The sequence below is a fragment of the Apteryx rowi genome, unplaced genomic scaffold, assembly GCF_003343035.1.
Source record: "Apteryx rowi isolate R43461 unplaced genomic scaffold, aptRow1 scaffold_162, whole genome shotgun sequence".
In the NCBI taxonomy this organism is placed as follows: Eukaryota; Metazoa; Chordata; class Aves; order Apterygiformes; family Apterygidae; genus Apteryx; species Apteryx rowi.
This window is the reverse complement of record NW_020447886.1, coordinates 1,465,008-1,489,504: the sequence shown is the minus strand read 5'-3', so window position 1 is coordinate 1,489,504 and position 24,497 is coordinate 1,465,008. Positions and strand designations below refer to the sequence as shown.

General features: G+C 38.3%; 1 protein-coding gene across 2 annotated transcripts in view; it reads right to left on the bottom strand.

Moving 5' to 3' along the window:
* Window positions 1-5,878: 5,878 nt before the first annotated feature.
* Window positions 5,879-24,497, bottom strand: part of MYPN (myopalladin) — a 49,889-nt gene continuing 31,270 nt past the window's right edge. For both annotated transcript variants that reach the window (XM_026059964.1, XM_026059965.1), the window contains exons 12-19: window positions 16,485-16,706; window positions 15,784-15,933; window positions 13,840-13,919; window positions 13,194-13,320; window positions 11,500-11,707; window positions 10,635-10,800; window positions 8,250-8,383; window positions 5,879-6,125 (exon numbers count right to left, since the gene is read on the bottom strand). In XM_026059964.1, coding sequence (XP_025915749.1) covers window positions 5,956-6,125; window positions 8,250-8,383; window positions 10,635-10,800; window positions 11,500-11,707; window positions 13,194-13,320; window positions 13,840-13,919; window positions 15,784-15,933; window positions 16,485-16,706 — 1,257 coding nt within the window. In that variant the 3' untranslated portion in view covers window positions 5,879-5,955. The remainder of the gene's footprint in view (window positions 6,126-8,249; window positions 8,384-10,634; window positions 10,801-11,499; window positions 11,708-13,193; window positions 13,321-13,839; window positions 13,920-15,783; window positions 15,934-16,484; window positions 16,707-24,497) is intronic.

Below are 24,497 nucleotides of genomic sequence, written 5' to 3'. Positions count from 1 at the left end.
AACACAGTTTTCTGTAATTCAGTAGTGGAATTTATCTAGATTTTTAAAATCCAATAATAATGTACAAAACGGCTACTTTTTTGCTTTAAACAAGTATAACTGTTCTCTATAACATGTTAGTAATGTTAATCATTTTCTCTGATATCTCTATAAAATACCCAGTAAAAACAAATGCAGTGAGAATAAAGAAACAGTTATTCATTGAAGAAACAGTCCAATGTTTCCTCTACACAGATTTGTTGTAACAAACATTGATTTCAGCCATTTCTTGGGCACTTTTTAAAAAATGCTTTGTTTTGTAACTTTTGTTAAACTTCAGGAAAACATTGCTTAAAAATTCAAAGCAAAATCCCTGTATAGTATTTAAATGTATTTTCTACCAAAGAGTACCTTTTAATACTGTGCATACTAATATTTTTCCAATTTGTAGTTCAGTTTTAATTTGTACAGAAATTAGCATGCAAAATATATCTTAACTTATACAGAAATTGCTGAAAATGTCTGCTTATGTAACTGCAAAGAGTAAGGGGGACATATTTGGATAACTTCCTACAGTCTGGGGTGCAGAATCAGTTCTTTCAAAATTCCAGGATGATAGCTTCAGTATTTTTCCATTTCTTTACAAATCTGTATGTCACGTGCCTACTAAAGGATTATATGATCCTAAAGGATGGGCAGTTTCTGAACAGAATTTTCCATTGATTGAAATGAAGAATTCCACTTAAATTCAAAACACATGTGGCCCAAGTTTTCTTTTTATTATGCAATAAAAGGTTCTTTATAGTGGATTTGAAGTCTAAGGGCATTAATAAAGGAGTTTGATGCTGCTCAGCAGAAGGGATAAAACATGTAGGAGCTGCTTTAGCTCATGGAGCAATAGCTGAGCTAAAATAGCTTTAAGAACATTGCCTTTCACCTAGCAGTCACAGAAGTGCATAAAAATCAAGGCGTGTAGGAATAGAGAAACATGGTAAATTGGGAAAGCAAAACCAGTACCAGCAAATGTAATGGGGACACATAATTCCCCCCTGCCCCATTCCCTTCTAAATAAGGGCTACAACATTCAGCTTCCTTTGAGTGTTGGTTTTACATCTGCCACTCATTTAAAAAATTATTCTGTAGTCTAATAATGACCCCTTTTACAAGGAATGTGCTGAATCATTTAAGTTGAAAACACATAAGGAGAAGAGCAAAATACAGTGTGGTTTGTGTGTTTGGCCCTCATTCAGTTTTCACTCGTCCAGAACTGGATGTACAGGTGAGGGCTGAAAAAATAAGTCACCTGTAACAGGCCTCCAGTGCCCTCCTGCACAGAGAAAGTCCAAGGCGCTTTGGTCTAAACCCAGTAAAGTGATATGCGGGGGGAGTTGTGTGTGGACTGGGCAACCAGCGTGATGGACGCATCCTGCATGAATTTTTGAGACACAGTGCAGTTCAGCTACTGCAGTCTGTAGGTAGCAGTACATACCTAGATAGGCTTTGGGGATTCATTCTCCAAGATGTTGAGAATTTGGCGGATCTCCTGACCTTCAAGCATGCAAACTGTTCTAAAGAATCCTTGACTCCTTTTCTGGTACCCCTGAGAAAACCTGTTCTTTCAGACTTTGATGGAGGGGCTGAGGTTGTCAGAAAAAGAGTACATAATTTAAAACTGGGGCAGAATGGGTATTAAGAATTGTCCCCAGTTAAAATGTTTAATGAATTTATGTTTAAAAAAACATCCCAACTGTATTTCACAACTATCTACTAGAAGCATGGCTTGTATATATCTGACATGATAGTATTTTAGGATTTTCTTCTACATGATCTAAGGTCTGATTCTATTAATTTCATCAGCTGTCAAAGCCAAGTTCTGAAGAAACCTCTGGTCTTGCTGCACACTTTCACAATTGTTTGAAGACAGGTCAAGGACACACTCTTGTATGCAACTCAGAAGCATTTATTTAGTTTAGGTGAGATGAAGGGAAAATACATCATTGAACAGTCAGGTGCTTGTTTTTTTCCTTTCATATGCACTTAAAATTTACTTTAAAACTGCCATTAATGTTTTCCTCCCATTGAGAATGACTTTGGATCAAAAAATAAAAAATACTGACTTTAATCAAATAATATTACAAAATAGAATTTTAAGGCTCCAAGTGAACTTCTTTATATTGGAAATAGTAAGGCAATTAACAATGAATCACTTCTCCAGTATTTAATATTTAGAATATTTCATTATGTCTTGCTAATCATTTATATGAAATCATTTTCCAGAAACTAATGAGTTTAAACCTTGTAGCATTAAGAACACAGTTCTTAAATTCTCATTCCAGATTTGTTCTTTGCAGTATCTATCGTTACTGTTAATGGTTACAATTGGCAACTGTTTACATACTAAGATAAAGACTGCAGATTTGGCTTTTTGTATGAGGTGTGTGCTCTCATCTGCTCTTCACATGAGCATCCGTGCGGCGTTCAGAAGGTGTGCTCCACCTTCCCTGTGGAAGCAAAGGAACTCAGTCCAGCTGCGTTAGGCAAGAAGTCCAGTGGTGTCAATGCAAGCTGCTATATGATGCTGCTGAGGGCTGGGCCTGCATCAAGCTGAGCCAAACATTTTAAAGCAAAGGTGTAATGCCTTTGCTTTCTAGAATTGCAACACAAAAGTTGTCATTTTCCCTATTTCTTGAAATAAACTGTGCCTCTGTTATGTCACATACAAAACCATGACTAGGAGGAAACAGGGAACTTCTGAATCAGAAAACATCCAGTTAGTGAGTCTTTTTCCACAAAGTCTTATTTGTGACAAGAGCGCATAAGTACTACTAATTAATAGCATTTAGATCCATTCGTGTAAGCTTCTTTTACATATTCATTTTATAGGCTCAGTGTATGCAGAGCAGAAATGTTCTGTAGCAGTTAACAAGAACAAAAATTAACAATGACTACAGACCGTTTAGGATCAGATTCTGCTTTTGTTTGTATCGGCTGCACTCCAAGTAATTCCATTGACTTCTGCGTTGTGTAGGGAGGTGTAACAGGTAAAGTTCTCATCCTTTTGCTAGTAAATACAGTGAAGAGACACTTTCTCTTAGTGAAACTTCTGGGGCCTCTTCTTGAATGACTAAAGATTACTCCTTCTTATACAGATTTTTGGGAAAAGTCTTTCACCGGTAGCTTTTTTTCTTTCCCATTTCCAAAGAACTGAACATACTTTTTTTTTTTAATGTTGTACCACTTAACTATCAGCTTGTCTATCGAGGTTTATAATGATGTAAGTCTGGAGACATTCCACTGAAATCACTGGGAAAAGGATGAAGAGATACGGTTTGCATGTTTCCTTTACGCACTTTGTGTTGTAATGTATACCGAGTTCCTTGGGCATGCTGTCTGATGTTGTAAAATGTGAGAACCACTACTGCTGTCAGCAATACTAACAAGTATGATTCCAGCACTGGTAACCTGATATTTGCTAATAGTAAACATACTGCTAATCCTGTATTCTAAACTTTGTAAAGAACTTGGGTAACATGATTACTTTCAGAGCTACAGTTGCTTGTTAAAGCATGAGTTAACCCAATCAAAAAGGAAAAGTTTGTGCTTGCTTGATTTCTTTAGTTTGTACATCTCCATAGGGTATTCAGACAGGCAGTGGAAGGTAGAATAATTTAGAAAGTGGAGACTAATTTAAGTCAGAAGGAACCTGAGGAGGTCACCTGGTCCAACCCTCAACGCAAAGCTGGGCTAGAGGGCTAACACAGCATGCTAAGCAGGACAATAGCTTACCTAAGCCTATGCTAGGTATAAAGCCTGATGACTGATATACAACTTTGAATACTTTGGATCAAAATCTACTTTTCATTTCTGGCATGAAGTAATGGGACAGGGCTGTAGATGGGAGCCGAATTTGATCTTTTCTGTCGTAATTTTCTCTCTTCCCATTTCCCAGTGGTGGTGGATTAAATATGCAATGTCCAATAACTCTCCTCTGGATTACTTACCCAAGAATAGTCACTAGCATGGGAAACTGAATTTTGGGCTGCCCAACTCTGACTCACTTTGGGTTTGGTTTTAGAATCCCTAGGCCATCCTGAAAACAATTGAAGAGAAGAGGAGCAGCAGGTTCTCTGTTCGGGAAATCAGACAGACCCACAGTGTGTCTCAGATTGGGTGCCCAATAATTGAGTCACCTGAATCAATGGATCGCTTTTAGGAGCTATTAGTTCTGTTTTGTTTGCTGGGGAAGAGGTACAATATGGGCAACAAATGGTATTTCTGCTTTCCCACTTCAATACCTGGACTTTCTTGTCTCTCAGGATAAGAATGTATTTTAGCTTCCTGGTCTGTTCAGGCTGGAGTGAATTACCTGAGATTTCTAACAAAGACATAAAAATTGTAATGGTGGTTTTGTGTTATGATCCCCACTCAGATAGGAAGTGGAACAGTACTACAAATTCACTTCCTCTGAACCCTTAGAGAGCCAACAGGTAGTGACAACATAAGTTGGTTTTGTACGAAACCCAAGGGTGAGAGGCTATCTCAGTCTCTGGCTGTATCCGGTATTCTTTTGCTCTTAAGATAACTCAGTATTGTTCTCTTTGCATTTGCAATGTTTTTCAGTTACATTTTTAACTTTGAAAAATCCAAATAGGATCTAAAAATGAAGTATCTGTTAATGTCTTTTTTCATCTCTGTGACTCTGATCAGGACTTTGTTGCATTCTGTAATCATGTTTAAAGCGATAAAAAAGAACTGCTTGAAAACAAAGTCCAAATAAGAGCTATAGCAAGAATTTAAAGATCATCTGTATGTTCACAGATTCTGAGTGCTGGGAGGTGTTCGTACAACTGCATAGATGCTAAATATATTTAAATCAATTATGAAGTGTCATTGCTTAACACCCTCTGTTACACCCTTCTGCACATAACTGTTTCTTAGATTTATAGCCTTTTTATTGAATTAATGGAATTCTATCTGTTTTAATAGTAAAAAACAGACTTGCAATCGTTTCCTAAATGATAATGAAATTATTTAATTCTACCAGATCATAATTTCTTTTCATTTAGTTCAAAAATGAGCTAGATGGTAGATGCACTTTTTCTTTTAGACATGTTAAAAATTAGGAAAAGGGGATTGATATTTAAAAACCCTGAAATTACAAGCTTGATATCATCTGTATTTAAAGGCAGAGAATCGCTATCATTGTATTGAAAAAAATATGAAGCACATTTGGAAAATAATAGTTTCAGCTATGGGCTCTACAGAACGTGCTTCAGACAACAGAAAGTTTAGTTTCCTATGTTAGAGTCCTACACACGTCTTGTGCCTTACTTTATGAATCAATGCACCATGAGTACACGGTTCATGGAGCACACACACACACAAATATAAATATATAGGGTATACAGCTGTACCTACATGAAATGCTATACTTATCTAGCCTTGAATTCAACAAATCTAAGGTTATCTGGCATAGTCATATATAAAAATGAGTTCCATCTTTTCCCTTTTACTTGTGCTTTGTGAATATCAGGCATGTCTTTAGAATTACATTCAAAGTCATGTTGTTTTCCCTCATTCAGGATTAGTATTATTTAATGTCAATGTTTTCACTGGCAGTATTCCAGCTAAACATCATCAATCCTTAACACGGCTTGCTACAGGTACAGTAGCTTTAATTCAAGCAGTAAAAGTGGTATTGGCTTTTAAGTGCTGAAAACTACATCCGTTTACTATGTAATTCTTAGCAAACTACACAGTACTGAATTTATTGCACAACACTCCATACCACAATCATCCTGCAGTAAAATACTACGCAAAAGTCTTGTATATGTTACATGCAACAGTTGCAGCAGCATTACACTTATTACAAACAAGTTGCTTGTAAACCTTGAGTATCTTGACTTGTACCTCTTTATTTTTTTCACAGTTCTAGTACATCTGCAGGTATAACTGGAACGATTGTTTGTTTGTATTTCAAAGTTCTTCACTTTCCACTACATTATGAGATGGGGATGAAAACAGCATTGGGCTTTCAGTAGTGGGGAAGGCAGAAAAAATGTCAAGTCCTTGACCAGTAAGGTTTGCATACCGGCTGCTACCAGGTCGGAGCTTTATTGGTTGTGGAATTTGGCGGTGCCACTGAGCTGAAGCAACAGAAACAAAATGGGCACAAAAACCTCTGATTAAGTTAGCAATGACACAACAGAAATCAATACAAGCATCTGTGAAAAGTCACTTCCAATGCCTGGAGAAAACAGAATATTGTTGTTGCCTGTTCTAGGACCTATTCCTTCAAATATTATCATTCACTGAATTTAAATGTTGGGTGTTCTTATTGAAGGTATGGATGGATTTCCAGCCCTGCTCAGTTCAATGCCAGTGTTTCTCTTGACTTCAGTAAGGCCAAGACATAATCATTTAATCTTTGAAGCCTTCTCCAAAACTCTTTGGAGAAGAAACTCAATCAAAAATAGGCATAAATAGCATGAACAGCAATGAACAAACTGGACATGACTCTAGTTTTGTGCTACTCCATTCTCTGGCAGCTTTTAAGATTTTGGGGTTTTTTTTTGGTGTTTGTTTTGTTTTTAGAAGCCACAACTTAGGGAAATATTTAAAACAAATGGTTACAATTTTGGTTACCCTCTACTATTTAAAACTAGTAACAAATGATTCCTAGTTTTGTTAAATATACTGAAATATAATTATATCAATAGTTATAGAATGCAAACACTTATTTAGTGATTTAAAAATAACATGCAATATGTTTCCATGTGAACAAATACTGTTATAATATTGTTATAATATTTAGCTATTATATAATACTTAACAGTTGTCATTCGTGAAACACTTTACAAAGGCAAATGAATATTATCTTAGCCTGTATTTATTCATACAAAAGCTCCAGCTCTGCACCCAAACTTGACAGACATATCTGTCAGCAATTAAAATAAAAAAGCAGAAGTTCAGGCTACAGTACTCTGAGAATAGCTTAATGTGGGAAACCTATAATCTGCACATTAAGCATCAGTAGGAAATCCTTATTATCTTTCTACACTGAATTTTAACTCTGTCTTTCTGGAAATATTTGATAGGTCTGGAAAAAGAGCCTCTTTTTTTCTTGCAATTGTCAGTATGTTTTTATTTAAAGCAATTCTCTGTTTATTGACTGTACTTTTTTTCTTTGCGCTTGGAATTGCAAGTATTGGACCAACCTTTAACCCCCTGCCCCAAAACATTCTAAATAGTACAAATAAAACAGGTTTCTGCCGCTTCCCTTGGTGGACAAGACTTGCAAACTCTTGAGAAAATATGGCTAGAATTGGGAAACGTTTCTTATTTCCCTTCTTTTTCCTTTTTGTAGCTTGCATCCTTCACGTGAAAATTAAATTTATCTCCTCAACATTTGGAAAACTAAGGAATTAGTTCTCATTTTTTGTGATCTTTTGTGAATCAGACTCTCAATATTACATTACTATTGTCTGTATCACCACAAGGTGGCAGAAAACTGACAAAGATACACTGGTAACTTCTGGTTATTCCTGAGAGTTAAGTTGCTTCTTTAAAATGAGAAGTAAAAGGTTCAAAATTGTTCTTTTCAAAGGTATGGCTGTACAGCAATAGTTTGTGGCATGTGTTCTCTGTTTTATTATACTAGTTAGGTGCTCAAAGTGTGCTCTTTTAGTTTGGTTTGGATAAATTGTCTTAAATACTACATACATCTCGTATAGATGCAGAGTGAATAAATGATGTGCTGGAACTGAGCCTTCCAAGTCCTAGACCAACAAATTATCATCTTAGCTAGCCTCCATTAATTAGGCAAAGTTTGCATCATACTTGCTCAATGGAAGAAGGTATCTGCTGGCGCCCTTTCTAGTGCACAATTTATTCTTCCATCTCGGGCCAGTGCTATAACACTGGCCACTGTGTTAGAGGAAACAGAGTCAGGTTAACTTGGCTACTTGTTTATTATATGTTTATGTGTCTGAGGAACGGGGAAGGTGGAAGGGGTGGAGTATATTGTGCAAAACTCTTACTCTCTTTTCTCTTTACCTGCCTTTAAAGAGATGCAGAAGAGCTTAATCTGACCATTTAACTGTATAATTCTACCTCCTCTTGGTGACCATTTTAGGCTGAGGTCATGCTGTGACACTGCAATTTCCAATCCACATCAAAACTGTCAATTTAAGGACTGGGAACTAGATTAGAGCTGGGACCAGACAAAGAAGATAAAATCTGATTTGTTTTATTTACTAGCCCATACCTACCATATATGTCAAGTCTAGCAGTGCAAGAGACAATACCAGCTTCATTTTTTGCGGACAAGGTGTACCAGCCAGCATCTGCTTTCCTGGCCGGCTGAATCAAAAGGCAGACGTACCCTGTTGTATCTTGGTGCATACTGGGAAAACAAGTGTTTTGGAATTAGTATTTCTCAAGAGTATATCAGCTTTGAGATTTTACATTATGTACATTAAATACTAAACTGATAAGTCATAACTTCTATTCCTAAAGGGGTAGCAGACCAAGACCTGTATACTCAATAGATTTGCTCTAAGTATGGCCTCAGCCAATGATCTGTGTAGCTGAAATCTATTCTTGCTCCTCATAGTTGGGCAAAGCCATGGCATGATAATGTCAGCTGAATTTTTGCTCTGTATGCATTAATACTGGAGTTGTTTATTGAATTTCAATGAGCTAAACTAGTGCAAAGCTGCTGCAGGGCTGTACTGTATTTTTTCCTAGTTCAGAAGGTGGAAGAGTAACATAACAAAATACCAAGAACATCTGTACAAAGTTGTGATATTGTTCACAATAGTAATAAATGGAAGAAATTAGAGCCATCTGAAACTTTCACGTGGCACTCTTTTCCATCAGAAAATGCTTCAGTGGCAAAATCTTAAACATTAGTTTGGATGAAACTCTAAAAGAAACCTGCTTCATTTTTCGCTGATCTTTCTTTGCTCTTCAGCAGTTCAAAACTTTCTGGCTGCAATTTCCAGGCAAAGCTATTAAATGGTATATCACAGAACTGATCTCTAGAGCAGCTCCCCTGGTCTCTAAGTTGTGGTCCTTTTAATCAACCCAAATATTTCCCTCACCATAAAGGAAGAGGTGGGAGATAAGCATATCAGAATACTCTCAGTTGCAGAAAGTTCTGAGATTTTACATTTTGTTTCCGTATGAACTGGAATGAAACCTCAAGCCACAGAGTTTCAGGTCAAGAGGACATTTTGTGTTTCAGGCAGCCCTACTAAAAAAGGGAGAAAATATTCACCCTTTGCTACTTGTGCTACATAATTTGCCTGTAATCTTTATAATGGGACATAGTAGTATGGAGGCTCATGTATCTCCATATCATGATACAAAGAAGGTCTCTTGGCTTCAAGCAGGAAGATAATAATGAGGCAAGATAAGGACAAGCAAGGAAAATGCTGCCCATTGCTCGTGTGGATCCCTGGGGAGCCACAGGAAGCCTTGGGGGCAGGCACTCTGGTTATGACTGGCTGAAAAAATAGAGTTGTTACAAGCCTAATATAATTTCTGGCTTTGTGAGGTGTGGGAGGTTTCCCTTAGCCATTCCTCTGCTGAGCTGAAGCAAATGCTTGTTTTCTAAGGCTTCTGTGAAACAACTGGAAATGAGGCATTTTAGGCAGTTGTGCATTTTACATAAACTACAGTGTTTGCATGTATATGATCAACATTCCTGTATAAGTACCAGTACTTGAAATAAATCCTTGGGCAATCTGCATAGAGGCTGAGGAATAAAAACTGCAGGCTAGAGAAGATCAGAGTTAGGTGGACTATTTGGAAAGGGACAGGGAAGCCACTGGAAGGTAATATCAAGTAAACTTTCCCTCATGATCACTGTGCAGGCATAAGAAGTGCTGCTACTGAGCCAGTTTTCTTTGCAGATAGTCTGCAGGTTATGCATGTGAAAACGTAGTACTTCTTGAAGTTGACAGCAGAGAGCCAATGACTGTATCAAAGCAATAGTTGGAGCCAATTAAAACATTAAAAATTAGATTTATATAGAAGTAGAAATCTTTAAAAAAAGAATGAAAGCAATTAATTTCTCATGAACTACAGCCAAGCACATTCTTTTATCATCTTTTCTTTTTCAAAACCTAAATAGTGATGTATCTGAACAGAAGAGCCGAACCTGAACATTGTTGCATTTTATAAGCATGGATCAAAATCCTTGCCTATATTTGTTATCAGCCTATGTATATGAAATGCTAAACTCTCTAAACTCCTGTGCTGCTGGGCATTCAAACCCATGTTCTGACTGTTCTGTGTCTGAATTCATCTATAGTTAGAACTGAACTGAGGAAAATGCATTTGGAGAGAGAATAAGCTGCTACAATGCATAACAAATGTCATCTTTGATAACAAGATGCCTTTGGGCATATGGTCCAAAAGGGCTATCGCTGCTATCTCAAACAGCGTCTATATTATGCTCTGTGCCTTCATTCCAAACCAAGGACATAGCTCTTGTTCACCTCGCAGTGAAGCCACTTTCTTCAAGCTTTATGCGAGGAAAGAAATAACTCTAAGAAAAAGAACACAACATGTGCTTATCACGCAGCATTTCATTGGAACAACTGGCCCACCCACAGGATACTCGAAGCATGGGTGTGATGGTACAGTACCTCATCCTCTCTCTGTTTGATGGGATGGTTTCATTATCCTTCTTCCAGTAGAATACGGGGGGTGGCATTCCCACTACTCTGCACTCTAATCTGACCGGGTACCCTTCAGGAACGCCACAGTTCTGAAGCTTCTCCAAGAACATGGGGGCTCTTTTTACTTCCTTTGCTGAAAAAAAGAATGAAAAATTGTTCAACTGGTATTATATTCTTTCCTTTACATTGAACAATAGGGAAGCACACAACCAAAGATCATTCTCATGATATCATAGCAAGTTATGAATTTTTTAATGGGATATTGGAACACAGGTGAGAAGCTACAGCACAGCCTTCTTAAGGAAGCATGAAGAAAAAAATATGCAAAACTGATGTTTATAAAAGGAAGTATGCATATATATTGAGTCTAAACCTGCTGCCATTGCAAGAAACTAGTGCCAGATATAGTCCAGATCTCATAACGCTTGCTATTAAAGAATAGCATTCAGGTTTCTCTTTTCCATTGAGAGGAGACCTCACTGGATCTCATTTAGGAGAGTTAATGTATGCTCATACATAACAAATTTAAACCCTAAACATTTTCTGGGGAGAAAATCAAGAATGTCATTTTTCCAAGACAAGAGAAGAAAAGTGATGATGAGACACTGTACAGAATTGTCACAGGGCTCGGTGGACAACAGGAGTGCACCTAACAACTGAGCACCAGGTCCATTTCCCTCCGTCAGATGAGTTTTATAGCCGTTAAACTCTGCTACCGTCAATGGATTAGCTATTTATTTATACTTACCTGTAGGGAAACTAAGCACTGTACTTTCAAGGAAATCTATACAAATAACTACAGCATTATGACTAGTTTTTCAGTGATTCTTACCTACAACAGTGAGCTCCAGACTAAATGAATTTTGTCCCGTTTTATTAGTGGCAAGGCAAGTATAAGTTCCAGCATCGTTTTGTGTGAGAGGATCAATAAGCAGAGAGTGAACTCCAGTCTCTCTGACCAGCATCTTGTGAGTGCCATCTGGTAACACAGGTTTGCCATTCAGAAGCCACGTCAGGTCTGGAGTTGGTAACCCACTCACCTAACAGACAGTGAAACAGCTAGAGGCAAATGGCAAACTGACACAGATTTTTAGTAAGTTCATATGTAAGCCTTTATTCATATGTCACTTGAATGATATCAGAATCTAGGACAGAAAGATTTCTAAACTTTATTTTAATTTCTCAGCTTTTTTCATTCAACTTTTTTTTTTTTTTTTTGCTGATTAGCTCCAAAAAGGAGAAAAACAGAAAACCAAAAAATCCCAAGAGAAACAAACACATGATAATGCCTACGTTTTTCTTAGCAGTAAAGGAAGAAAGAAACTTGGTTACATAATCAGATTCACAATAAAAACTCCTAATAATCAGTTAGTTTCCAATTTTTTTAGTGATGAGTATAAATCAAAACTCTGAATCTAAACCACTACGTAGTTTAACAGAGATGAAAACAAAACCTCTTAATCTAGCATGTTATAGAACACTATAGATTAATCTAAGCATTTTACAGAAATGTTACAGGACTCTACTATACTCTTTAAGATTTTTCCAATAGACAGAAATACTTACGTATGGTCAAAATCTTGCTCTCCAAACAATATTCTACAAACCAGAGAAAGAGAGAAGTGGAACTTGCCCAAATGAGAACTGCTTTCTTCCAGGTTTGTGCAATACCAGACATACTTTAAGGCTTCGCAAGCTCTGCCAGGAGAGCAGAGCTAAGAATAACTAAATTCTCTGGCATGCTCCCTCGTAAGCTTTAATTTGTAAATTTAGCAGTAATGAATCTTACTCGTCTTCAGAGAAGCATTAACTTCTACTCCAGAGCTTCTACTCCCTTCTGTGTGGGAGATATTTTGGGGCATGGAAGAGTTCAGTGTCAGCATCACCACCTTTCAGCCTGTGCTGTTGGGACGCAGAGAAACTGCCAAAATATGATGGAGCAGCTGAATTTCTTAAAGCTATTTGATAATGGAGTGCCCCCTGTATGTACACTGATTTCTGACAGCTCTGCCATGTGGGGATTTGAATCCAGAAACTGAGGTGTTTCCTTGTCTATGCATTCTGGGGAAGCATAAAATGAACTAGGCTCTGTTACCTCTTTTTAGAGAGTGGGAATGTTTGTTTGAACAGAATACAACATGCTGAATCTTCCCTTTTTTGTGATTTTATGCAATTCTGGATTGTGTTCAAGAATCTGATAATGCAACAGAAGGACCTGTCATTCCCAGATGAACTTTGGGAGTTTGGATTGGTAAAGGATAGGGTGAACATCTCTAGTAATTTGAACAACCCTGTAAGTGAGCCTTCTATTTTGGGGGTTGTGTTTTCTGTGTTCTTCATTCCATGCAGCATGTGTTGAAAAGAAATGCCCTGAATCAGCTCAGAGAGAATGGTAATAAGCAATAATTAAAAGATGAAGCATTAACACTTTATAAGAAAGCATTGACTCAAGCAATAAAGCACCTGAAAACACCTACCAATAGAGAGACAGGGAAAGTGAGAATGAACAGAGGAAACAGTTAATACCTTACAATCCAATCTACAAAGTCGCCCTTCATGTGCTACCATGTCACCTGGAGCCTGTAGAAAATACGGCCTGAAAAAGCGTTCTTGAACTGCTTCTTTGTCTCCTTCTGGCACCCGGGACCGTGTTCTGCAACACAAAAACTGCATGTATATGTTTGGAAGCCAAGCTAAGTTTTTTCTAATGCTGAATAAAAGGAAAAAATGCAGAAAAGGATGAACAGATAGCTTGAGTTAAAAAAAGTCCGGAAAGAAATGCACTGATTGTAATTTAATACTTACATATTTTTCATTTAGAAAGATTATCAAATTAGCTATATCATATGGTGTCATTGGATTCCCAAGTTCTCCTTTGTTTCTTTTTGTTTCTTTGGCTGAGTTACTTTTTGCTAATCCATCCCTTTATTCTAACTCCACTGCAACTAGTAAGTGAAATAATGCTTTACACTGAAACTTCCCTGTGTTTGAAGATAACCTTCAAAAACATTATATTCTAGAAGTGACCTGATGGGAGGGAACTACTGCCATTATTTCCATTTAACACTTGAGAACTGAAGTACAGAGTGCACTGAAGTATAGTAGCTAGTTATTTTGAATGCCTTGATTAAAAAGCATGAAAAAGGTCTGAAGGACTTGTCTTTCCTTTTACCTGTGAGACTGAATTGTTGATATTCGGCCCCGAATAGGAATAGTCTGAACCATCAGGTGACCTGAACAACTGATTCTCCCCTGCAGACCAGAGTGGAAACAGAATGTATTGTTGGTTAATAGCTCATTTCATTTTAAAGTACAAATATTTCATCTTTACAATGCGTTAGGATTTATTTGTATAAAGTATGTGAACTACAGAGTTTTTAATATCTTTTAAAAGCAAGTGCTTCTAGCATGTTGTGAAGTGCAGTTGAGGAGGGGTGGGGCTTCTTCTGTCTACATCAGTGTATTTCTCAGACTCTCGGGCTCTGGCAATGCATTTAGCAACAGTGCTATATTAACCGGCTTAAGTACTGTCCTTGGTTGTTTGCTCCTTCCACTGTGTCTCTAACTCCTTCGTACTAGCTCAGTTGTTTGTGCTGCCACATTGAAACTGGAAAAAGTTAGGCTGAAATATAGCTCAGAAAAAAAGGTAGTTTTTCAGCTGGAAAAAGTTCCCTGATCTAGTTGACTGTGCTGCTAAATACACAGCTGAGCTAGCACATGGCGTTGATGAGAGTGGTATTATGGGACAAGACTATTTGCAGATCCATGTCATCACAGCCTAGGTAATGAATAATTTTGTTCAGTAACTCTCCAAATTTGATGCACCTGTTTATTTCCCTTTGCTGTGTGTTTCAGGAGAGTCCAGCTGTAACCTGGCATGCCCCTTTGTCGGATTTTTGGAAAAGGTTTGTTTGGACACTTAGCATGGGGATCACAGGGTACATGGGCCTGCCTCCGTGAAGGAGTAACAGAGGCTCTGTCTGCATCAGTACATTAGGAGTTGGTCAGTAGATCAAAATGGTCGGTGTTGAGGGCTTTACATCTATAGTTAGTGCAGTTTGAGATTTATACTTAGGACTTGATTTGGTCTACTCTTTTGGGTCCAACGTCTCTACCACAAAGCTAGGTGGTTTGAAGCTGTGTAAATGGTCRGTCACTGGTTCTGGCCCTTGCATTTCCTTTGGGTTAAAGCACTTTTCATAAACACCTGGAGCAGTGTTTCTGGTTTTGTTTCCTCCAAAAGGAATTCAGTTTGTACACAGCAAAACCTTTCTGTGAATCAAACTGATGTGCAGCAAGGGGTAGAGCTGGGAGATTGACTTCAAAACCACGATATGGCTTGGAGCCTGCGTGCTAATGTAGAGAGCCAGAGCTTAGGCAGTGTGCTAGAAACACTGATAAAAGGACGTCTGCAGTCTGCTTAGGTGCAGGGAAGCTTTGGAGGGTGTGTGCAGAGATGTCTAACAGCCTGGTTATGACCAGTGATGTTTATGTGACCCAAATGGAGGGAAATACTTTGGTCAAATATTTTATTTGTGAGTTCATGAGAAATGTTGAATTCACACCAACTGAAAGGAGGAAAGAAAAAAAAAAAAGAATCCTGAAAAGACATGTATGTTTCTTTTAACTATTATTTACAAAGTGAGACCTTCACATATCTTCCAGACATCTTTTTGCTTTGAAATCAATGGGCAGTAGTTGTCAAAAAGAAAACAAAATATTAGGATGTAAAAAGAGGAGAACTAAACAATAGAAATTACATATGACATTTTTGGTAAAAAATATTCTTTCTGTCTGAAATATCCTGTCTGTCTTGTCACTCCATCTCAAAAGGTAACTGTCAGAAATAGAGGAGGTTTGGAACATAGGGCAGGAGTTACTAATCTGAAAAAAAATATGTCCTGAATGATTGTGCCTGGGATGAGTAAGAACAGGGAAGTTGTTTCATCATTCTTCATTACATAGTTTCCTCCCCTGTCCTCTGAAGCATCTGAATTTGGATACTGTCACCACTTGAAGTCAGACTAGGTGGCCTGATCTGTGTGCCTAATAACACATCTTTAGACACACTGAAGATGAAATAAGCATTTTTGTAAAGGAGAATAAAACACCTTACTTGTGGGTTTGCAGCCATAATTGTATAGTTGCCATCATCATCATTAGTTGTAGCTCCAATATGTAAAGAACACGTTCCATCTCCTTCTCTATTCATTTTGAAATGTGCGTTTTTCTTTGAAATCTGCTTGCCATCCTTGAACCAGTATACCTGTATTGATCAGAAAATCCCTCAGTGGTTTACACTTGCTCTGTAGTGGAATAGTCACTAGGAAACATGTAGATAAGAACATGGCACACGTTGAACAATTGCTAGTACAAATTTTAGAATACTATAAAGCTTGCAGATCAGTTACAACATGGAATAGAATTGTTCCAGGTTGAAATTAGAAGGCTACATGTATCTTTTACATAGCTGGGATTGTCAGGCTCTATTCTCTTGGCTATAGAAGCATTGTTACTTATCTCAAATCAGCTCTCATATTTCTGAAAAGTTAAATTTTATGTTTTTATGAAACTCTGTTTTTCTTGGAGGTAAGTGGTTGTGAGGCAGTCCATGCAGCACATTAGGTCTGATACATGCTGAGTAGCAGGTATTGTTATTTTAACAGGTTGGGGAGAATAATTTGTTTTAGAGCTCTCTCTGCAGAGCCATATACTTAGAAGTGAGATTCTTCAGGCAGGACTCTTCAGGCAGGGTGTGTAGAAAGTAGGGGATAATTGATTTTTATTCCTCTATAGCTGACAGTGAGGATTGCCTACCTTGGGAACAGGTATTCCAACTATTTTGCAAGTGAATGTAATAGGAGATCCTTCCATGACCCGAAAATGCTTGAGTCTCTTATCAAAAATTGGTGCTATGCATTTGCCTGTAGGGATTTCCTCGTGCTGGACTTCATCGTCTGATTCATCCACTGGGGTACGTTCAAGGCGAAATTCTATCTCATTCATGAGCCTCTGCTCAAAGTTTGAAATCTTATATTCCTGCAGAATGAGAGAGGGGATGAGAGAAGCAAGGTACTGAACAAGATTAGTCATGTTCACTTGTATTTCCAGTCATTTGCACTTTTAGACTAATTTTAAAATGAGTGAAAATTAAAAAAACTATATAAACTGTAGCTTATGGAAGAAGTCTGAATTTGGTCTGCAGACATAGATTCTCACTGCATCTTCAATTTGCAGGATTCAGCTAATGAGACTGAGTTTTTTCAATGGCAGCTAAAGAAATAAACATGTAATTCCTCTAAGTCCCCATGAAAAAACTATACTGCTGCACACTCTTGATCAAAAAAGAAAATTAAAATATACCACTTTTTCAAGGATTTGTGTTCAAACATTAGACACCTGCTCATTACAAAACCCAATACTGTTATATATTTCAATGCAGAATCAAATAAGGAAAAGAGGAAGCTAGCAAAAAAATGAACTATTTTCAGGTTAACTTAACCTGAGGCTAAAGCATAACTAGATTTATACTGGTGTAACTGAGAAAGCAAAATATGTCACATCCTAAATCCTTAGCAGAATGAGCATTCTGTGCAAGAAAATTAATATATCCTGTGTAAAAGACCAATTCTGGCTTGTTTGATGTCATTATGACCCTCCTTCATAGTCCCTGAAGTCAATTAAAAACCTCTCATTCCTTAGCCGAGCACTGCTTTGCAGCAGGAAGTCTCCTGTCAGCAGCAAGAGGAGTCTGTCCAAATGTCCCTTGCTTTGATATGTGAAGTTTCAAGCCACCCAGCCAACAGCCACCTTCAGTTTTTGACACCGAAGGTAGTTTATCCTGGGAATGGCAGAGGAGCACACATATACCTGAACTGACTTTCCTGGTACCAGAGGCTGCCTAGCTACATTAACTTAGCCACTTGCAGGAATATCTTGCTTAAATCATTATAAGATAACTTGTGGGGAAGCTTGTACCATATATAGGCCTTTGCCAATAACCAAATTAGTTTGTTCAGAGCTGGGTTTGTGCAGAGCTTCTAAGTCCAGAGACTGCAACCCTGCTTCTGTTGAAGGACATCCTAGTCTGAGCACTGACAACTCCGAGAACAGGTCTGGGTTTTGTTCTGTTTCTCTGGCAATCTTCAGAATCTCACTTTAATCTCTTGGAGAGTGATATTATGATGGGTTTTGTTGCTTTGTTATATGAAGGAAATTATCTGTGGCTCTGAAGAGAAATATTTGAGCAATTCTAAACACGCAATACTCATTTTGTAAATAGAACTTTAGTGAATAGTGAGGATGTAGCCTATCCTTAGCTATTTTCCATTTGCTGAAAAAACAAGGTCAGAAAATGCATCTTGTCTGCAATCCTTTATGAAGTTTATTAAAGAAGCAGCAAAGATCTGCTAGCACCTGACTTCCATCCCTGATTCCTTCACGCTGCTGATTATGCGGTTGACCACTAACTCCCAATAAGTGAGGAGCAAAGGTGGAGAGGCAGCACAAAATTTTAGCTAACAAAGTTCTGTTTTCCTTGGGATTCCGTAGAGACAGAAGTGGCCAAGGCTTGAGAGGCTGCAGGGGAGTTTTGAGGAGAGAGGGGTCTGGGATTTGGGGGTGAGAGAAAGAAAAGGTGACAACCATGAAGCCTAAGTTTAAAAAAAAAAAAGAAAGAAAAAAAAAAGATGGAAGTTGCCCTGGTAGAATAAAGGCTCTAGTAATATCTCTCTTTGGCACTGTAATGGTGGATGTTGTACATCGCTCTCTTCATCTAAAATCTTCTTTTTTCGGGGTTGCTGTAAGGTCTGTTCTATTAAGGATTAGCTATGGAAGGAAAAGGCAGATGGCTCAAGGTGGAGAAGAACTGAGTATGAAGAATAAACTCCTTGTGTTGGAAACTGGAGTCCTCCTGCACTTCTCCCTATTTCTTTGATGCTGCAGGGCTGTTCCTTCCACACAGCGTTGGAGCGGTGCCTGTAACGATGGGGTAACAAGCAAGAGTTCACAGCGAGCTCAGGTCGCTGGGTCTTCACTTCAAGATACCTTCCTTACGGGAGCACTCTCCCTCCGCTCTGCCAAGGCAGTCTGCTCTGTTATACTCTCTCCAAATGCACCACTGTGTGTACTGCTTAGCAAAGCAGAGGTTTGGAACTTGCAGGTCTGCAGAACTGCGTGAGCCGTGCACCAAAGGGTGGAAATCTGCCACTAGATGGTATCGTCCACTTTCTTAGTTGGCTTTGTTTGCTCTGTGGTTGCCCAACAGCTGGTGAGCAGCGAACAGCCTTATAGAGTTTCATCCTGTTCAACTTTTTTCTTTCACACGACATGTCTCAGCAAATCACTTTATATAATTGGCCGAACTCTAATCTCAGTTATGCCAGTATGAAACTGGAGACACTGATTTCTGACCAACCAAAGCTATCGTTTTTCCCTTTAGACTGTGAGTGAGTGTTAGTTACAGAGTTCTAAAAGAAAGTTAAGCAATCAAATTTTTCCCCCGATATTGGGAAAAGACTATGTGTTTTGGGAAAAAAAGATTCAAGTAAAACTCAGAGAGTGACTGCTATGTTTTAAGAAGCAGCCACGTCACCAAAATGCACTGCAGTCAACTTTCATTTGTAGAGTCTCCCACAAATTAAGGAGTTCAAACCTAAATACTTTGTTGCAAGCAGTGAACTGAAAAACGTACTTGGACTTTTGTTTTTCTTCCGTTTCTTTGAGAGCTGTTAATAGATTCCTTCATGTTGTTTACATAGCTCTTGACAGCAGAGAGCAAACGCTTTAGCAAAAAATTATACCTACTGAGGAAGGATTACCTTGACTCCCTGAAATTTCCAGTAGGACCTGAAGATGCTATAAATAGTTCTTCCAAGGATGGATTTGTTTTCAGTGGTTTCACATGCTGTGTGGCCTTTGGAAATGTGGAGGCTAATTAAGGATTGATTAAGTTAGAAGTAAGCTCTTTCCCTCCCTCCCTTTCCATCATTTTATAATCTGACGCCATGAAAAAAGGTCAGGACAATACAGCAAATATGGTACAGAGATTCTTATTTCTGCATGTTTAAGCATGTTACTGTTTTATGTGTAATGAACCTCTCCAAAATTATGTAATTATTTCTGGATATTGGGTATTTGACAGTCTAATTTTAAATCTAAAGGCACTGTTTAGCATATAGGTTTCTCATTTGTCATAATATTTGAACACTTTTGAGTACTGTTATTCCCTTTGTAAAGATAGTGAATTAATTATTTTTCAAGTATCGTATATTTATAGGGCAACAGGGCTAAAGAAAGAGTAGGTGAAGTGACCCACAAATTAGTTATCCCAGAAGCTAGACACAGTAAATTCATGAAGAATTTTTATACCAGGAAGGCAACTTTGAACTTAGGTTAGAGTGAAATGGGCGGGGATGGAACGTGTTAAGAGTTCCTGGGGTGAGACAGCAATCTGCAAGCAGCACTTTGGAAGACTGAAAATTAGAGCAGGGGTTTGGGCCTGCAGAAGCCAATAACTCTTAGTTTTACAGCGTGACATAATAAAGAACAAAGGACAAAACAAGCATCTACTTTCACACAGTAAGCAGTTAAATCTGGGAGCTGGCAAATCAGTTATGGCTTTTTGAACCTTCCCAATGGTTAATATCAAGCAATACTGGGTGCGCCAATGCTCCCTAAACTTAGCTGATGTCTTAAAGCACCCTTAGTCCCTACTGTCACAGTTCAAAGTCAGAGGCCTGTGTGTGGCATCCTTTTTTGGCAGAAGGTAAATTTGCCAGTGGGCTGTCCTAATTATATACAATTTTTAATTGTATTGAGCTGCATGCATGTTTCATTAGCCCTACAAAGTATGAATGTGATGACTTTTTTCAGAATCATGTGATTAATTTCTAGATCAGTTTTTTGTTTTGTTCTATTTGTTGATGGTTATGTCAAAAGAGGATTTTGGAAATGAGAAAAAAACTGATGACAAGAATAATGTTTCAGATTAAAAGGTGGGATAATGATGTTGTACCTTTGATGCTTCCTGACTTGTATAGCTGAAGATTGGGGAATCATTGCTTGCTCTCTGAAGTCTGAGGGTCAGTTTTTCATCATATGGTATTCTCTAGCAGAGGGAAGTAATGGGGTTAGGAAGGCATTACCATTACACTTTTAAGGCATCATGTTAATGAATTTGGTGTTGGCTTCAAAACAAAATGCTAGTGAGTGGAGTTAGGAGGCAATGAAATACTGCAAGCTCATGAGAGAGTCCATTATTGTTTATAGATAGCTGGGTTAGATCAGCATTTTTTCATGCTGATTCTTTTTTTCAGACTCATTGCTATCCGAAAGAAGTTGTGGTATGTAATAAGAAATAAATAGCACGAGTGTTGCTGTAGCCATGACGGCATACAGATGAAAGCAAAGCAATGCTGATAGAGATAGTTAACATCTTTTATTACCTCTTCTCCAAAGGTACAGGTTTCTCTCAAATTGTCTAACCAACTAACATAATCAAATTAAATTTAGAGCCATTATTTTCAATCTTAGTTAACCTAATGTTTCCTGCATCTGTTTTAGATCTGAAAAAGGGTTCTGTGCCCATCCTGCATTCTTTTCTTCCTGACTGATTTGTAGAAGGTATTAACTTCTTACAAACTTTACTTCATTAAGAAATAAGGGCAATTCCTCCTTTTCACTTTTCTGCTTTGCAGTAGAGAATATGTTGGGGGAAGGAGTACATTTCATGGGGGGCCAATCTAAAGTTAATCATAGCTTAATCAAGCTTTTCTTTCACACATTTTTTGAGTGTATGGGATTCTGGAAGCATGTGCAGACACACAAAGATATAAAATAAAAGTAGCAATTACCAGAACAAATACATATTGCTGCTTCATCAGCGCCGAACTGTCATTACTGGCGGCTGCATCTCTGCCCGTGGAAGCCACAGGAGTCATTGTGTTTCCGTGCAGCCGCACCAGTCTCCCTGGCCAGTAATGGTGCAGGCTGACTGCATGTGTTTGGACTGCTCATTTTAAGGAGTTACGTTCAAGGAATTACATTTTAAATCAGAAAATACTGAAGTTAGGGTTCCTACAGCTCCCAAATGCTGCTTGTATGTTGTATTTGTAGTTCAATTTTTGTCTTTCTAAGTGTGTTATTTTGTATGGATATCTTTTTTCTATATGTATATAAATTTACACACAAAGCAACAAGACTACATTAATATTGCTGTAAAAATTTTAGCACTGACTTACATAGCTTGAAGGTGTCGTACCAAACTTCTTATAAAGAACAGAAATCTCTGAAATGGGTGAAAATATACAGTTGTATAGAGAATGTAATATTGGGGGGGTTTGCTTGGGTGGTAGATTTTCTTGTTGGATTAGCAAGAACAGTTAATAGTTGTTAATGTGGCTTTCTGAAAAACTATTTTTATCATATAAGTTATAAAACTATTTCTGAGTATGATTACGTAAGTGGAGCAGGACAAAGTGTTTGTGGTTGTGGTTCAGACAAGTATTTCGTAAAGTGTCACACAAAGAACAAGGCAATTTAATCACTGGGTAAGATGTTAAAACCAAGCTGGAGGTCAGCATAATGAGGCTAAAAGAAAGAGTACAAAGGTTCAAACTCTATTTTGGGGTCAAAAATGCAGGGGTTTGGGTCATTTCTGGCAACTTTCCTGGAACATGGCATTTTCACAGCCAGGAATTCACACATTTGTTTAATATATGGGCCAGATTTTTTAAAGTGCGCCATATTCCAGCTAGAAAACTGTACAATTCTAGCTCCTATCTGGGCGCATACATGTCCTGTACAAGTTAAAAAAAAATATATATATATATGCTGAGAAGGCTGTAATTTTTTTAAACCTAGACATTTCACTTCCATGCAACAACCTTGCATTAGCAAAAGGGGAGTAAGCAGTGGTGGTTGCATTAATACTGCCAGAGTACAGGTAGAAGAGCAAAAGTCTGTTACAATTGACCAGAGCGAAGGCAGGAAATACTCTGTTGAAAATGCACCTTAAGCAGATCTGTACCATTTTTCTCCAGTTCTTAGTAGCACCTTGGAAGCAGACTGGGCAGGATTATTGCCTCAGAGCTGTGTAGTTTATTCGGGGTGTGATTTGACAATGCAGCTGAATCACTTTAGTTGCCAGCTTGTGCTATCAGGGGCATTCCCCCACTTCCCTCCCTGCCCGTGTTCATCTGCTCCCACGCTTCCCTCCTGCCGTCACCAGTGCTCATCCAACCCTACAGTGACCTGTTTCACAAAGGTAAGCTAGAAGAAAATTAACCCAAAAGGGAAAAAAGAAAAAAGAAAAAAAAAAGTGAGCAGTTTTCTGTTTGACTTAGTGTGGTGAACCACATTTCCAAGGAGTCAGGCAAGTGCCAGTGGGAAGTTGGGCCAGATGGAGAAGTGAAATGCAACCATCCTTGGGAGCTGCTAGCATTTGCCCGGATTTGGCAGTACTGTTGTAGAGTTCAAGTGGATGGTTGTAATTTGGCTGGCATGGTGTACTGTCTTTAGTCCAAGCACTGGATAAGCAGGATCACTACATTGTCGGTGGCTAATTGGGAATGGTTTTGAACAGAAACAGAAGGAGGCAGAGCCAGTGCAGCTGCTAAAAGGAGGGTCATGTAGTGCACCAAATCACGTGGAAGGGTGAGGACTCTATGCTTTCACCCCTGATGTACTTGCCCAAAGCTCCCTATTTGCCTGCACTGCCCTTTATCAGGGCCTGACCCAAAGAGGGGTTTGTGGAAGCATCGGTTTGCACTATGCCAGGTTCATAACACTTTTCGGTGCATAAAGCAGCTTAGGTCTTGCATAGAAATGGCACTGGAATTGCAGAATAATCCTGTTGTCTTTAATACAGAAAAAAATTAGGGATTGCATGCATGACAGCCTGAGAGAGCAAGTATGCATACAGCTAAAGAAGCAGAAGCTTTACAGCATAAGGAAGCAATCAGAAGTATGGGAAACAAAATCTCCTCACAGAATATACAGGGCAGTCTTGTAAAAAGGCTTGTTGAATAGGTACAGCTTCATCAATACATCATGCATCTGCATCAGACACATCATTTGTCTCTGTTATGGATTTATATAGTCCCATCACCATCATTTTTGAGCACCTGAAGGCAGGGCACCTTTTATGGCAGGGCTATTACCTGCATTTTACATATGAGAAGTTGAGGCCCAAAGAAGCTAAGTGACCTGCCCAGGTGAACCCTATTGGTAAAAAAGAGGAATTCCATAGGCTCTAGCAATGCTGATAAGTTTTTTTTAGGCATCTTTGGTTGTGAATATGAGTCCTAAAATCCTGCATCTGCTAAGAGGTATTTTGTTGTTGACTTCAGCAGGATTCAGATCTTAGTCAAAATAAATGCTGGAAGTTAGTAGAAGGTTGTAGCATCAAAATAATCTGATGTTGACATGGTAATCCATAGAAATTACCACAACTAGAAGGGCTGGAGAAACTTTATTCAAATATCCCACATACTGTTTAAAAAAATAATTATGATTGCCACTCATTGCCAACTCCAGACAAGTTTCACAATTTAATTCCAGTTTTGCAATTTATACTAGATTGGCTTTTTAGCAGAGTTATTCTAAACCCAGTTAACAGTTTATCTAAGGAACTGGTGTATATTGCATCTCAGTTTCTGTTTCCAAGCTTTCCCTTGAAGCGCTGCTTGACTTTAAAGTCTAATCTAGGGTACTCTGGCTGAAGTCTTTGGTTTGGTTTGGATTGCCTCTCTCTCCCTGGGCAGTGGGAATCAGAATACAGCAGATCCAATGTGGATTTTATTCTTCACTTATCATGTCCCATGGAGAGAT